The sequence below is a fragment of the Vespa velutina genome, chromosome 9 (assembly GCF_912470025.1).
Source record: "Vespa velutina chromosome 9, iVesVel2.1, whole genome shotgun sequence".
In the NCBI taxonomy this organism is placed as follows: Eukaryota; Metazoa; Arthropoda; class Insecta; order Hymenoptera; family Vespidae; genus Vespa; species Vespa velutina.
The window spans coordinates 3687681-3704745 of record NC_062196.1 but is presented as its reverse complement, the minus strand read 5'-3'; the positions used below and the strand labels follow the sequence as shown (position 1 = coordinate 3704745).

Here is a 17065-nt window from a genome sequence, read left to right as displayed (position 1 = left end):
GTTTATAAAACAATTAATAACATATAATATTTATAAGGCACCTTTCCTAAATTCAATATATTTTTCCCTAATTTCCTTAATTTAATAAATAATATATATAAATTCGCATTTATTCAATATCCTATCATCATATCAAATATATCATCAGCTTTCCATAAGTACAATTTTATTTATTTAAAATTAGTTCTTAATATATCATTTGTTAAAGTTTGCTTTTAATATTACTATCCAAGAAATTACATATATATGATGCTATTCTTTCTGGATAATTATTATGGACATCATGATTCCCAATTACATAAGTAACAGAGATATTATAATTGTTTAGTATTTGTTTTAACATATATGACATATTTTTGTATAAGTCTATTTTAGAATCTGATAAAATAATTATACATGGAATTGAAATTTCTTTAAGACATGTTAGTGATTGATTTATATTAAAGAAAGGTACTACGAATGTATTTAATCTAACATCACGATTATATTTATATAGATCATTAACTTTTGTTACAGCTCTCTCGTACAATGCTTCTGCAGCTTTTGAATTTAATGCTGAAAATCTTTTACATCTTAAAGCATATAATACTTCTTCTTTAGTATATAACCGAGGAGTTTTATTTGTGTTAGCTTTAATAGTAATATCACAAACTTCTCGTAAGCGAGATACAAGTTCTTTATTTGATATCGGAGGCGATATTAAAGCATCCAATAATATTAATTTTTCAATTATTTTGGGATAGAGAATAGAAAACATTGTACCAATGTGACCACCAAAACTATGGCCCATATAAATACAAGTATCCCATTTTAATGCATTTAATACATGATATATAGAAAGTACATAACTAAAATAATTAAGTGGTATTCCTGAAGTAAAGTGTGATGAAAATCCATGTCCTGGTAAATCTATACATACAATATAACAATTTTTTGGAAGATACTTAATAATTCTGGTAAATGTACCAGCATTATCTGAAATTCCATGTACTGCTAGAATTCTTCTATCAGTAGACAGACCCCATGCTTTAGCAGCTATATGTCCCCATGGTACAGAAAATTTCAATTCTTCACATTTTTCTTTTCCTTCCATCACTAATCACTATATATAAGAATTTGTTAATTGAATTGCGATTTGTAAAAATTAATAAATCGATTTTATAGAAATGTACAGATTATTCTTCGTGAATTTTCACAAGTACTTTTAAATTTACTTAAAAGTATTTATAGATTAATTTTTTTCATACACACACATTTAAAATACTTTAAAACAAATATATTAATAAAATTCGTTGTTATAATCTTTTACGTTAAATATTATATTACATAAGACAATACAATAGTGCTTACCTTGAAATTAAATAAAACAAGGTGAGAATGCAAATACTCTACAAATATTTGTGTTCACCTTTAATTCAATAATGTGATTACTTTTTTTTATTATTATATATTATTTGGTATTAATATGAATTTGGTATTAATATGAATTTGGTATTAATATGAATTTGGTATTAATATTATAGATTGTTAATAAAAAATATATAATGGTTAGGTTATAATTCAACTACATTTAACTGCACAATAGAGACTAGTTATCAATAGGTTATTTAGCAATTAAATTTGCAAAACGATTATACATTATGTATATATATGTATATAGCATTATGTATACAATTTTATTGCATTCTATTACGTTTTGTTTAAAAATGAAAGAAAAATATTCTTATTTTTTATTATAATTCTTTCTACCACATTATATATCATATATATGTGTATATAGATATAGATAATATTTAATATTACATGAGCACATGTGTGTGTGTGTGTTAGTGTGTAATATATATATATATATATATATATATATATATATATATATATTTGTAAATATGTGTACTTATAATATTTGATTATATCGATGAGATAATAGTTATCAAATTTTTTTATTAGTTATAATTTCACATAATAATATAATAATATAAGTAATTTCCAATTGTAACATAGCCAGTGTAATATATATCATTCGTAAATACCTAGATTTTATAATTTGATATAATATATATATATATATATATGTGTATATGTATATATATATATACATATATATATTTTATGACCCGTTGTATAAAATAGTGAAAAAATTTGAAAATGATTGTGAATTTATTTCAAACGTATCGTCTAGTTTTGTTTTCCTAAAGATTGTCAGCACTGAAAAGTGAGATGAGATCAGTAGTGTTAAAGCGAATGCCTACCGCCTAATGTTTTGCCCTATTGTTCACGATGTCTTGGAAAATGAATAGGTATTAAGCGACTCTAAATAGGCTAGCTGTGTTTTTTATGAATGGTGTATTATACATCAATCGAGATGGAACAGATACTATGTAAGAAACATAAAGGACGGTAATACCGGTTAAAAGCATTGACAGATTTAACGAAGAACGCTTTGTCATGGACATGCAAGCTCCGAATGGTTCGTATGTGTTTTCGAAATATATTAAGTACCTTCAACCATCATAATTAGCAATTTTATAATGATTATACCCATACGGATATTGATAAGGGTCAAAGATTTTAATTTTAAAAGCAATAAACTGTAAATTAAGGTTAAATAATATTTCTCGTACTTATATCGACATATTAAAACATGTTTTGTATTTCCATTTTATTTGAATTCGTTCAAATTCACGTTATTAAACATGTATGGTTGTATTGATATTCGATCTATTCTATAATAAGAATAATTATATATTATATATTAAATATATAATCTATTTGTTAGTGAGTGAAGAAAATAAATTATAATGCTTAGGTCTCTCTTTCTCTCTCTCTCTCTCTCTCTTTCTCTCTCTCTCTCTCTCTCTCTCTCTCTCTCTCTCTCTCTCTCTTTTATAAATTTGGTTTCTACATTAGATTTAATATTGAACATATTGTTTAAAATGTTTAATATTGTAGAGAAAATATATCACTAATTTAATTATAAATAATGTTAAAATCATTATTTGAATATAAGAATGGATGTTTGCATGAATTTAGTTTATGCTTCCATCCCTGGAATGCCAGAATTAGGGATGGTATGGATGGGGGACATGATGGTACATGGAGAACCTACACATGAGCTTATGTTGGACCCTCGTCAAAGTGAAAGTCCATTTTTTTCTCATGGCTCACATGCATATGAGGATCTTAGAAATCATCAAATTGCTCCTACAGCAATGGTACGATATTTAGCACCACAATATCCTAATGAATGCTCAGAACCTGATGAAGCTATGGAAACTATGGATACACAAGAGATGCAACAAGTGAGTTATATCTCTTCTAATAAAAATACTTATAATATTACGCCAATTACTTAATTGTTATATAACTCTTAATCTATTTATTAGGAATATGACTCACAATCAGAAAGACAAGAAATGAGTGAATATTTAACATTAGAAGATTATATGGCTGATGAAGATAGGGAACAGGTAGTAAGTAATGTAGCAACTCAAACTACTCATGATGGTTCACCGTTGCTACGAAATCGAAAAATAAAACCTATAAAACATCCTGGTCTTATTCTAAAAACACCGATTGCTTATCAACCACATACTGATTTAAACTTCATTCCTATTCGTAAAGATGGCATAGGTAAGAATTGTAAAGCAGTATAGTTTATGTCTATTTATGTTTTCAATACATTGAACAATTTTTTTTCTTTATCCAGCTGTATGTGAAAAATGTGGTGCTATAGGAGTTAAACATGCATTCTATACAAAAGAACGAAGATTTTGTAGCAGAGCATGTGCACGTTCTTCAGAACATACTGCTTCCACTGCTGATTCAACATATAGCCCATCATATCCAGTAGAACCAACAACAGCTATGAATGCAAAGTCTCCTACTAATACAAAATCTTCAAAAGATGTAAGTTTAATAGAGCTAGGAAAAAATAAAATTTATTCAATGAACAATTTTTTTTAGGTGATAAAAAAGGAAACTGAATTGAATGATTCTATCAAAGAAGAAGAAGAGAAAGTTATAGCAGAACCTGTAATGCCAGAAGATTTACCAGTACGAAGGAAAAGAACAGCAGAAATGGCTGGCTCTTATGACTGGACACCACATTTGGTTGAACCTGGATTTTGTGCTGCACCAGTATCTTGTTTTAAACATGTAAATCTTTTATGAAATCATTTTTTTTTAATTTTATTAAATATAGATATGTAAATCTGTAAGATTTAAATATGTAAAGTTTAAGATAATGATCTACAAGTAATATGTCATAAAATTTTATTGATACAGGCACCTATATCTGAAATATGGGATAATATAACAGTGGGTATGAAAGTTGAAGTTGAAAATACTGACTGTGACGAAGTATGTGAAGCTTTTCCAGACTCTTTTTGGGTTGCGACTGTATTACGTATATCGGGATATAGAGCTCTGTTAAGGTATGAAGGATTTGGCCATAATGCAGATAAAGATTTTTGGGTATCACTTTGTTCTAACGACATTCATCCTGTTGGTTGGTGTGCTACAATTGGAAAACCACTTATACCACCAAACAGTAAATACCATATCATTATTTGTATTATATATTTATGCTTACCTGTGGAAATTTATATTATAAGAAAATTAAATTATCATAAAATAAAACATAATCGCATCTGTATTAGAAATATTATACAATATCATTTTATATTTTTTTCACAGCAATTGCTAACAAGTACAAAGACTGGAAGGACTTTTTAAGGAGGCGATTAACTGGTGCAAGAACATTAACAACTAATTTCTATAATAAAGTTAATGACAGTATGAAATCTCGCTTCAGATGCGGACTTCATTTAGAAGTGGTAGATAAAAACAGAATTTCTCAAGTTAAAGTAGCTACAATACAGAAGATTGTTGGTAAGCGATTGCACGTGAGATATTATGATTCACCGCCCGAAGATAATGGTTTCTGGTGTCATGAAGACTCTCCTCTTATACATCCTGTTGGTTGGGCAAAGAGAATAGGACAATCGTTGGATGCATATCCTGATTATCTAGAACGTGTTTCAAAAGTAAAATTGTGCGAAGATGATGCTACAGATGGTCTTTTTCATGTGCCAAAGAATCATCATCTACACCTTGGATATACTTTTAGAGAAGGAATGAAAATGGAAGCTATTGATCCACTTAATCTTTCTGCTATCTGTGCGGCCACAGTTATGCAAGTTCTAAAAGAAGATTATATTATGATTCGTATTGATAGTTATGACGAAGATGCAAGTGGTGCTGATTGGTTTTGCTATCATTCATGTTCTCCCTGTATCTTTCCAATTGGGTTTTGTTCTCAGCATGGCCTACCACTTACACCACCAAAAGGTTATGATTCAACAACGTTTACATGGGATGCATATTTAATAGAAACAAACACAATACCAGCACCTGTACAGTTATTTAACAGGGTGACTATAATAACATAAACTGAAGTTTAAATGGAATTAAAATATTTGAAAAAATAACATCAACATTGTATTATAGGAAATACCCCAGCATGGATTCATTGAAGGTATGAGGCTTGAAGCTGCTGATTTGATGGACCCTAGATTAGTATGTGTTGCTACTATTACCAGAGTGATCGGTCGGTTGTTGAGGGTACATTTTGATGGTTGGGAGGATGAATATGATCAATGGTTAGATTGTCAGAGTCCAGATATTTATCCAGTTGGTTGGTGTGACCTTGTAGATCATAAATTAGAGGGGCCCCGTGTACTCACTAAAAACACTAGTCCTACTGGTACTTATTTATATACTAATATATATTTAATACTAATTTATATATATTTTAATGTATTTAAATATTTACATATAATAATTATAAATATTTATAATTATTTTTTCTCTATTTATACACAAGTGTTATTTACTTTTAGTAAAATCACCAAGAGGCCTTAAACGTAAAGCTAAGAGAAAACTAAAAAAAGGAAGCAAGGTATCTTGCGCAAAAAATATACTACCTCGTCACAGTGAACGCATTAGTATGGCACGTGAACGTGAACGAGAATTAGAACCGGCACAAGGCACAAAAATCGAACGAGAACGTGATCTTGAGAGTTTACCGGAACAAGGAAGTAGAGAGCCAGAACCGGCAGAAGAACCTGCTGGTCCTGATCAAACTTTACCTAGTCCAACAAGTGGGCAAGGTCAGGCATTAAGTGATACACAAAGTGATGTGCAAAGCCCACCACCACCCAAAGAGAGAACTGCAACATCATATATTAATGTAATTTTTATTTTCGATTATAACGTTCACTGGTATAAAAAACAATATTAAAAAAATGATTTAAAAATTTTTCATTTTAGGTAACTTCAGCAAATACAAAATATATTCCAAGGTTAGCAGATGTTGTTCCAAAGGGTTCAGATTGTGGTGATTTGGTGCCATCTGAATGGAATGTTTTTGATGTTGCTCAATTTCTCCGTGTCAATGATTGTGCAACATACTGTGACAATTTTAGCAAACGCAAAATTGATGGAAAGACTTTGCTAAATCTTACAAAGGACCAAATAATAAACCTAACGGGTTTCAAAGTTGGACCTTCTTTAAAAATTTTTGATCTTATTCAGCAATTAAAAATCAAAGTAAATCCAGCTCAGGAAAGATTGAAACTAGGACTGAAAAAATTATTATAACATACCTAGTATATAGCTGATATTATGAATAAGTTCCAACTGAAATAGATTAAACATGGATTTACAGGTAAGGCATATGGATACGTTTAACGTCGTATGTTATATTTGAGTTGCATTCTGTTTAATAGCCTCTTTTATTTTAATATATATTCTTAATAAAAAATATCCTGTCAATAATTTGTCTCAGCAAGTAATGAAATATCTTTCTTTTTTATATTCTATAAAATATTCTATATAATAAAACAGGACAGAATATTATTTGATATAAAATTGTGAAATAATTAGAATATCTTGTGTAGCAAACAATTTGAAATCAAAATTATGTACAGAATAATACAAAATACTTCATATAATCTTGATATGTAGATAAGATTTTATATATGCATTTTGAATTTGTTTGTATTTATAAATATGTGATTTTATTTTACATAACAGGTTTTCATTCTAGTGAGTTCTTTTCCCTGTATTGCCATAATTTGTAAATCCATGAGTCAGTTAAATCGATTGAATACAAATGCACCAGCCATCTATCGGTAAAGTCACAAAGAAATGTTTTTCATTGAAATAGAATTAGAAATGAAATGTAAGAAATATACAAATTCTGTATTACAGATTACAAGTAGACAAAATAAGTCAAATAAGATAAAATAATGTAATATGATAAAGTACAAAATAGTATTTGTTTGTCGATGATATAATTTCATAAATAATTATGACTATCAAAGTATCATTGATATCTGAATTATTCAGTATAGTTTAATGACTTTCATTGATTTGTGCCAGATTACAATTTCTATTGATGTATTTGTATATAGCTAATGGAATGGTAAGTTATCGACTTTTCTGCTTGTAAATATTATTTTTAGAACAATACAATATTAATACATTTGTGACAAATAAAAAAAATTTAGATGGTGTTAATTGCACAGGACAATTATTACCATTGGCTGATGTATTTGTATGAACGTACATTAAGATACGCAATATTCACGCGCAACTTACTCGTCAATACAGTAAATCAAAGAAAATAGATAAAATATAAGAATAATTCAGCTTTGACTCATAAAATACTATTTTAGTACCACAGAGTAACACAGGTTACTCTTATTATTTATTCACTGTTCTTGGAATCATTGTAGCAATTAACTCGAACTTGTACCTTATACCCGGCATTTAAAAAAATTTTGTTGGTAAATACACACGTAAATAATCCATTGATTGTACAACCTTCTCATGAACGAATAATCTCTAAGTTACGGTTTAAAAATGTTCTTTTAACATGTGAACTGGATCTAGCAAAGCATATTAAATTTTACATTTGGGTTAGTATTGAAATTGTTTGAATATATTACGAAATACAGTATGATGTTCAGAATAGAAAAAAATTTATCACAATGTTCATACTAAAATATAAAAGATATATTCATTTTCTTTTATATTTTGCAGATTTTGAAAATTTATGAAATGTATTCTGAAAGAATAGATAAGGAAATGTTAGCAAGAAATATATAGGATTGTTACAATCTGATTCTTTTTTCATAATAGGGAATAAATGTTTTTTGATTAATTAAATAACAAGTTCACACAAAATGAAATAGAAAAAGCAAAAACAACTAAAATATTTATTCTATTTTCATTATTTAACAATGCGACTACAAGTACAAAACGCCATCATAGCCATAAAATTTGGATTACAACAATTTAACTGGTTTGAAGCCAAAGTTAGGATAAAGAAAATCAGTCGCGAGACTCAGATATAGGGTTTTAAAAATATGAAAAAAAGATTTTAAAAGATATGCTTTTTGACAGCTGCCAAAGTTCTCAAAAATTTTTATTCAAGAATAGTATGACAAACACATAAAATCTATGACAACCCAAATATTTGAGTATCATTTAATGTATACTACAACACCTGCATAGTATTACTGCAATCATTAAATAGACATTACTAACAGGATACAAAAGAAACATGAGTAAAAGGATATATGGTGCGGGGAAATATAAGTCATTGATCATAAAAGTAAATTATACATAGATTATAAATGCAGCCTGTGATATTTGCTGCGATAAAAAGTAGAAATTCTGTTGTTTGCTCTTAACAAAGACATTATCTATTTCCATATATGCCATTTGCATATATTACCTGGGTTTATTTTAAAATTAGTAGATGAAAATTAAAATATGCATTGTAAATTATCTATTCATATTTTAATGCCTCAATCTAAATTTGCGGTTTGCTTTGCATATGTTAAACTTATATTAAGTAGCATGCGTGAAAAGAAAAATAGATTATTTAAAACAAGCTAGAAGCACAGAAACTGTATTCACTATTGTAACCCATAGGCAATTGTATCAGCTACTTATCATCTATTAAGTGTAATATATTTCTTTTTACTTATAATTCAAGCTATGGGGAATAAATATGAATACAGTTCACAAATTTGAATGATAATCGTATTTGAATGATAAAAGTATTTATCAGTATGATAGATTTGAAGCGAATCTTCATTTACACTATTTTCTTTTTTTCTATAAGCTTATTAATACATATATTTCTTTTTTATAAAAGTAAGTAAGAATTGATTAAGGATTAATGTTTTACACATATTGTAAAGAAACATGCAAATAATGATGGAAGTACATTGTTTACATAAAATAGTGTAAGGGTTGTTCCATTCGCGTTAAGTACCATTCCATATAATTCATAGTAAAGAATTATAAACTTTTAAGTGCATCGTATTTATAATAACAAAAAAAGAAAAAAAAAATAAGAAAAAATATTTCATTTTATTTCACATAATAAAAGATAATAAAAAACGAATATTGAAAAACGATGGTAACATAATGCATTCGAACTACGTACATTTCCTTCTATCTTCGTCATATTCAAAATAAAATGGTTAACATTAAATGCGTATAAAGCTCACAAAGTTTCAAGTAAATATCGAATTATCTAAGAACAAATTTGAAATTTTTGCACGCAGATTCTACGAAGCTCGCGCAAGATTCTTTTATCGCTCGATCTTTATGACCGAAGGAAAAGTACGTTGAATCTCGAAGTTTATAGATCGAATGAAAAGTGCGCGAATCATATATATTTTTATTATAGGACATCGTGAAAGACGCGTGGTAAATCTTGGCAAAACGCATGCCCCGCATATATCAGTATGTGCGCTTGAGTACGCGCGTACTTGGGAGCTCTCATCGTTGATGATTCTCACGTTACGTGGCGCTGCTCTCTTTTCTCTCGTATAATCGTGACGAGAGAAGATAATGAAGGAAGCGCCGATAGGGAGTGGAGAAGGGAGAGGAGTAGCACCTAACGAGCAGCACTATTCTAGGCTCTCTTTTTCTCTTTCTCTCTCTCTCTCTCTCTCTCTCTCTCTCTCTCTCTTTCTCTCTCTCTCGCTATAGAATTCTATGTGTATGCGCGCGGGCGTATACGCGACGGCGCGGCACAAGGATTGCCGCGAGGTGGGGGTACTGGCGTATTCTATGGGCGGAGCCTCCGCCAGCTGGCAGATGTTTCCCGCGCGGCCGTATCATTCCTTTAGCGTAAAGCTGCGCGACGTGAAAATAGTTCCTGTCGGACGATCGAAGTATCCGAGTTAAGGACGGTGATAGGAAAGGAAAGAAAACTTGAACACGGGATGTATGGCGCTAAGCTTTAGTCGTATATGTCAGAGAGAGAGAGTAAAAGAGAGAGAGAGATAGGAACAGAGGGGGGGAGAGAGAGAGAGAAAGAGAAGGAAAGAAAATAAGAATAGGAGGGACGAGTCAGCTTCGGATTGGTCCGAAGTAAGGGTCCTCGATATCAGGGTAGCGCGAAGCGCGCGAATCGCCCCGAGCGCGGGCCATCGAACTTCTTGTGAGAGAAGGGAGTCTGTACATGTGTATATACGTGTGTACGAGAGAAAAAGAGATAGAGAGAGAGAGAGAGAGAGAGAGAGAGATAGACTAGATTTTCGAAGGGTGACGTAATCGTCCCGTCGAGTCTCACGCACGCTCGTCAATGCGTCGCCTCGTCGCTTTGAGTTGGTGCGGCTTTCGTACGGGAAGGTGTGCCGTTTTCGATACACAATTTCGTGTCCTTGACATATCGCGAGGCCAAGTGTAAAAGAGTTTTCTTCGTGCGGTCGCAGCATGTTTCTGGCGGTGTGCTTTGGTAAAACGGTACTACGCGGTGCGACATGTCGGAATGAGAGAGCAAAGCATTACGTACATTCGACGGTGCGTTCACGGTGAGCAAACTGTGTATCGTTAACTACGATAGCGTGTTATTACCGGTGTGTTACTTTTTCGATATATTCGTGAGTGTTAGAAAAAAATTTTCAAAATTATTTTACGTCTTTAACGAGCGTCGATTGAAATAATCATTCATCGTGAATTAAATTTGATAAAAGACGTTAATCGAAGACGAATAGAAACGAGGTGTGGCAAGAAGAAAGAAAGAAAGAGGGAAAAGAAAAGTCAAGACACAGTGCGGTAGGATAGAACAGGAGTGATAAAAAAGTGAAACAGTTTGAAGGAGGGAGAAAGTACGATAGTCGAGAAAGCCGGCGAGAAGACATCCGAGATAGAGGGCGCTCAACGGGCCCGGCGTCTACGGACGGCCCTGAAACCGGCGGCGGCGGAGTGATTCGCGACGCGTCGTGGGGGCCCTCAGCTGTTTCCCGCCAAAGATCGCCATTACAAAACGCGTTCGGCCGTTGTGTGTGAGAGGATCGCGCGCGCCGTAGTGACTGGTTCAATGGTGGAATATCTCAGTGCATTGCCACTATAGTCGTGACGAGCCCGCTCGTTTTATCGTCGACGTCTCAATATCGTCCTCATTGTGTCGGTTTGAGTTTGTCGAGAAATCTTGTAAAATAAGGTGAGAGAAATAAAGAGGAGAGAGAGAGAGGAAGAAAGAGAGAGAGAGACCGAGAGAGAAAGGGGGTAAAGAAAGAGACAGAAAAAGACAGAAAGAGAGAGAGAGAGAGAGAGAGAGAGAGTTCTCGTCTGTCGCGTGTCACGCGTAGACATAAGCACGTAACAATTCGCCGTCGTGTCAAGGAGAGCGTGCGCGCGCGCGCGCGTTCTCTCTTTCCGGGCCGTAGTGGAGTGTGTCGTCGTGCGAGAGGTGGAAGAAGAAGAAGAAGAAGAAAAGGAGGAGGAGGAGGAGGAGGAGGAAGAAGAGGAGGCGGCGGCGGCGGCAGTAGCGGTGGAGGAGGAGGAGGAGGCGGAAGCGACGTTTTCTCGCGTCTACCGCGACAACGGCGGCTGCTGCTGGGAGCTGGTGGAGTCGCGGGCCGGGATTCTCGGTGCGCTGCAAGATATGTCAGTGTTCACTGCCGACGATCGGATTTTGCTCGAGGAAATCGTCGAGGCGAGCACCGAGGAACACGAGGCTGAACTCTGCGGGTTAGTAAAAATATTATTTTATTCAAGTCATTACATCGATCTCATCTTTCGGTCCTAATCGATGCCACAATAATCGATCGCACATTCTAGGAGAATGAGAGAATCAAGATGAAAAGAGAGAAAAGGAAAACGCGCCAACGTGTGCGTTCCTTCTCTCTCTCTCTCTCTCTCTCTACCCCTCTATAGTTACACGTCCCAGCCCTTTCCATCGGCTGTTCTTCCTCACCGAACCTCTTTGCCAATGCGTCTTTCCCCTTCTTTCTCCATCTCTTCTCCCACTACCATACCATTGGTTCTCTCTTTCTACCTTTGGGTATCATATAATGCGTGACGCGTCTCTATCGCGAGAAGTCCCTGTAGTACTTTTTCTCTCCTCTCTCTTTCTCTTTTTCTCTCTCTCTCTCTTTCTCCCTCTTTCTCTTTCTATCTTTCTTTTCCTTTTCCCCCTTTCCATTCTTACTCGTTCTTCCGTTTCGTGGACGACAAGAAGGTATCTTCGGGTGACGCTTATCGGCTCTGTTCGGTTCTCCTCGCGAGTTCGACAAGGAAAGAGATTACCTTCTCTCTAGCAAAGCCAACAGTTTACCATCCTCTTCGATGACCAGCTGTTAGAAGCCGGCCGGCCGGCCGGCGTTTTAACCTGCGTCGTTCGTTTTCGTTCCTCTCGCGCTTGCGACCTATTAGCGTTCTCTTTTCATCCCCTCTTCTCTTTCTCTTTCTCTCTCGCTCTCGCTCGCTCTTTGAACCCCTCCTCTCCTCCTTCTCCTCTTTTTCCTTCTTCGTCCTCTTCCTTACTTTCCTCCTTCCCCTCTCTCTCTCTCTCTCTCTCTCCCCTTCCATCATCGTTCCCTTGCCGCGTCTTTCTTCGCTTTTGTCCTCTCTCTCTCTCTCTCTCTCTCTCCCCTCTTTTCTCTCTTTCTCTCTTTTCCCTTGCTTTTTTTATTCGTCTCGTCCTTTATGTTTTGCAAATCTCGAGTGAACGAGCGCGCTCGCGTACGCTCGCGAGAAAGCGTCGTGAATTTGTACGCCGGCCATGGGTTCACGCCCAAACAAGTATGGCGCGGACAGTCGACGGTCGATTGTTTTTCTTCTCTCTTTCTTTCTCTCTCTCTCTCTCTCTCTCTCTCTCTCTCTCTTCTTTTCTCTTTCTCTTTCTCTCTTTTTCTTTCCTTTTCTTTTCTTTTCTTTTTCCTTTCTTTTATTATCTTTTCTTTTACGAGACACTTCATGAATTATTACGTTCGTCTAATATACACATGACTCCGTAAACGCTTGCTCTCTGCCGATTAGTTTGGACTTTTTCTTTTTTTTTTTTTTCTTCTTTCTTTCTTTCTTTCTTTCTTTCTTTCTTCCTATCTCATTGAAACTATATTTAACATCTTTTTCGAGTATTTTTATTTTAACATTTGTTTTTTACTTCTCAATCGTTTTCATTTTTTTTCTCTCCCTCTGTCTTTTTTTTTTTCTTTTTTTTTTTATTTTTTTGTTTCTATCTCGAGTCCGCTCTTACATCATTGCTAATTTCTCTTCTTTGCGCGCAGACTTTTTCTTTTTTGAAAAGTTATTTTTTAACCGTTTGAAAATAACTTCCATTGGAAAAGGTTATTTTATTTTTTTTTTATTTTTTTTTATTTTTTTTTTTTTTTATTTTTTTTTTTATTTTAATTTATTCTACCTTTATTTCTCGAAGTAACATAGTAGAAGTTAGAAAAATCTCTTTTATGATCTTACAATATGATTATAACATGTTCTATATATTTAGAAAAGAAAAAAGGTTCCGTAGTTTATTTTTTATTTTTCGTTTGTTAAGTAACTCAAAATAATACGGAAAGATTCGAGAAAACTTTTTGACGATAGAGCAACACTATTCACTATGACGTGTTTTTTAAACGAGTATTTTTTATTCTTTGGTAAAATTATTTACGATATTCTACGTAAGTTAATTAAATTGCGAAGGACGATTAAATGTTAAAAAATACCAACTTTCTAACGAACTTTCTATTTAAATTATGTCAAGGACGTTTTTGTTGATATTAATACACGTTGATAAGAATACGCGTAAGACAATAAGGTTGAAAAAGCGCGCGCATGTACACACGCATACACATACACACACATAAACGCGAATCTTTTTTCCCACAATTGCGCTCGATAATGCATTTAAAAAATTTGATATTTGTAAAAAGCTTAGTTCATAATTTTCTTCTTCTTCTTCTTTTTTTTCCCTTTTTTTCTTCATTTATCGTTTTATCGCAATTAGTTACTATTATTTTAGTAGTTAAAAAAAAAAAAAAAAATATTCATCGTATCTCGTATAGCACATTAATTTCTACGTATCTACATACCAAACAATTATAATTGTTACATCCAGAAAATGTTATTCAATGTTTTAAGATATTTTTCAAATATTTCTTTAAGATGTTGCTCTTGCAGTTTCATAATACATATACACACATACACACACGCACACACACACATATATATATACACAAATATACACATACACGCGGACGAGCGCATGATTGGAGATTTTTCCTTGTAAGAGACGATTCAAGTTAATGATAAGAGCTAACATAAGAGAAAAACAGTGGTTAAGAGGAAAGAGGAGGAGAAGAGTAAGAGAGAAAAAGACAGATTGATGTGGGGAAGGCGGGAATAAAGAAGGTGAACGATAACAGAGGAAAGAAAAAGCGCGCGAGTTCTTTATCGTATCAAAGAAGAGGAAGAAGAAGTAGAAGTGTAATAGCAGTAGTAGTAGTGTAATAATAATAGTAGTAGTAGTAGTAGTAGTAGTAGTGATACCGAGTGGCCAACGGACAGACAGAACGATAGACAGAGATCGGCCGTTATACCACGGCCGTGTTACGTAAAAGCCGCGTTTGTTACACAATAATCGACTCTTCTATAAATAACTCGAAGCACACCGTGCTTCAGCTCGATTCCTTGTTTACATATGTTTGACATCGTCGCGACGCGACGCGACGCGACGCGATGCGATGCGATGCGATGCGATGCTCATAGTCAACTCAATTGGCGGGCTAACATAATGTGTACCTTTTAGGAGATGAATCATAAATGATCGCGTAACGCTGATGATGATGATGATGATAATAATGATAATGATGATGATGATGACAACGACGACGACGACGACGACGACGACGACGACGACGACGACAACGATGATGAGAAAAATACGAGAGAAGACAAATAGAGTTCTTGGAAATATTATTTGTTTGTCTTCCTTTTTGTTTCTTCTTACATATCACACTTGGTTTCTTTTTCTTCTAATCTTTCATATTGATCTAATCTCACGATGGAAACGAAAGAGAAAAATATAGAAAATTACTTCTTTCTTTTTGAGTTTTGACGTGTTAAATGGATTTTATTTAAAAAAATAAATAAAAAAAAAAAAAAGAAGAATTTTTTCTTCTTATTATTTTGTTATTTTTCTTATTCGAAAAAAAAAAGAGCGTTTTCTGCCAATGGAATTTTTTTGACGCGCCCCCCTTCCCCGTCCACCTGAAAGTTATTAGATGAAAAACGTCATGAAAAGATTCGCAGATACTTTTCGAGCGAACGTATAACATAATTTAAACTTTATTTTTCTTTCTCCCCCATCCCTCCTCAACCTTCCTAGAAACCACAGAGTACTTACCTTAAACATGTCGAAGCGACAACGAATTCTCGTGTGTCATGTGGAATCATAAAAGTTCCGTCCCTTTCGTCCTGCCGCACTTTATAGTTTTCCCTCATTTTCCGAAGCAAAAGATAAAATAGAGTTGTAAATAAAGTCTGTAGAAAAGTTGGAAACATGGTGTATGACAATATCGAATATCGCACGTCATAAAAGTAGAATCATTTTATTTCCAAGAAAGATTTTTTGACGAATATTATAACGTCATGTTTATTTTTGTTATTAACAGTATAATAGATATATGGGTATTATGCGTAATTAATAATATCGATGCACGCAACGTACCTCTTAAAAAAAATCATCATTTATTTAATCGAAATACATTTTTAAAAGCAGCAACAGTGAATTATATCTGTATTTTTGTAATTGTTGTACGAATAAATATAAAAATGAATAATAATAATAATAATAATAATAATAATAATAATAATAATAATAATAATGTAAAATTTTATTTTTATTTTAAAAGTAAAAAGAAGAAAAAAAAAAAGAATAAAAGAAAAAAGATTTTATCATTGCCAAGTGAAATTTATGAAAATTTTGCAACTCTTACATATTCAACTAGTATATATGAATATGTTAAAATCGATCGTCTCGGTATTTTCTTATCGGATAGGTATAGGTGTACGACCTCTTTGTGGTTTGTACACGGAAAGAATCGCGATGCGTTTGGATGTCACGTCGTTGCATTGCATTCATTTTGCACTTTTCCGGCCTCGTCTAGGAATGAGCTTAACACCTGTCGCAACTGTATAATATGTCGCTATCTTATTACGGGACATACGTATATTCTTGTAAAGTATTAAAAATATTAACGTTGGGATAGTTACTTTGAACTTCTCCAAAGGTTCATACTATGCAAATTCGATCGCTTTTAAGAATAATCTTTTCGATTAAAAATGTTACCAATTGAACAAACATGTTACGAGTATTACTAATAATAACTAGAGTTATTTCAAAGATATTGAATATTAATAAATTCTTCATAGTCATTCGAGTGGCGCAAAAAATGGATTATTTTATCTGTTTCATGTCCAAAAAAAAAAAAAAAAAAAAAAAAAAAGTCACGTTTTCGTGCATAGGTGTATATTCATTTATATTTATGCATCTATAACATTTTCCATTTCTTTTTTTTCTTTTTTTTTTTTTTTTGCCTTTTTCCTTTGTTTTTAATAAATTGAAAGATAAACAATGGTTAGTATAATAAATTGCAAAAGACAAAAAGAGAGAGGGGGAGGAGGGACTTGTGATAAACAAATGAAATAAATTAAAAATTAACCGGTTGATTTGTTACCGCGCCGTCCA

At 33.0% G+C, this 17065-nt stretch overlaps 3 protein-coding genes across 3 annotated transcripts in view; 2 read left to right on the top strand and 1 right to left on the bottom strand.

Annotated features, from left to right (window-relative positions):
- Window positions 1-107: 107 nt before the first annotated feature.
- LOC124951448 (serine hydrolase-like protein) lies at window positions 108-1681 on the bottom strand. Its single transcript, XM_047499838.1, has 2 exons — window positions 1351-1681; window positions 108-1102 (listed from the first exon to the last, which is right to left on the bottom strand). The coding sequence occupies exon 2, from the start codon at window positions 1091-1093 to the stop codon at window positions 203-205; it is 891 nt and encodes a 296-aa protein (XP_047355794.1). The 5' UTR covers window positions 1094-1102; window positions 1351-1681; the 3' UTR covers window positions 108-202.
- A 529-nt stretch (window positions 1682-2210) lies between these two features.
- LOC124951410 (polycomb protein Sfmbt-like) lies at window positions 2211-7857 on the top strand. Its single transcript, XM_047499753.1, has 10 exons — window positions 2211-2467; window positions 3031-3299; window positions 3384-3630; window positions 3707-3906; window positions 3964-4155; window positions 4285-4549; window positions 4696-5432; window positions 5509-5764; window positions 5901-6250; window positions 6331-7857. The coding sequence occupies exons 1-10, from the start codon at window positions 2446-2448 to the stop codon at window positions 6658-6660; spliced, it is 2868 nt and encodes a 955-aa protein (XP_047355709.1). The 5' UTR covers window positions 2211-2445; the 3' UTR covers window positions 6661-7857.
- A 2288-nt stretch (window positions 7858-10145) lies between these two features.
- The window catches only part of LOC124951718 (transcription factor AP-4), a 62025-nt gene continuing 55105 nt past the window's right edge, over window positions 10146-17065 (top strand). Inside the window, exon 1 of the mRNA XM_047500524.1 lies at window positions 10146-12063. Coding sequence (XP_047356480.1) covers window positions 11978-12063 — 86 coding nt within the window. The 5' untranslated portion in view covers window positions 10146-11977. The remainder of the gene's footprint in view (window positions 12064-17065) is intronic.

Excerpts from the sequence above, each read along its gene's own strand:
- LOC124951448 (XM_047499838.1), bottom strand. The coding sequence starts at position 1,093 with ATGGAAGGAAAAGAAAAATGTGAAGAATTGAAATTTTCTGTACCATGG.
- LOC124951410 (XM_047499753.1), top strand. The coding sequence starts at position 2,446 with ATGGACATGCAAGCTCCGAATG. Across the intron at positions 3,300-3,383 it reads ATACACAAGAGATGCAACAA|GAATATGACTCACAATCAGA; the intron begins GTGAGTTATATC and ends TCTATTTATTAG. Across the intron at positions 3,907-3,963 it reads ATACAAAATCTTCAAAAGAT|GTGATAAAAAAGGAAACTGA; the intron begins GTAAGTTTAATA and ends AATTTTTTTTAG.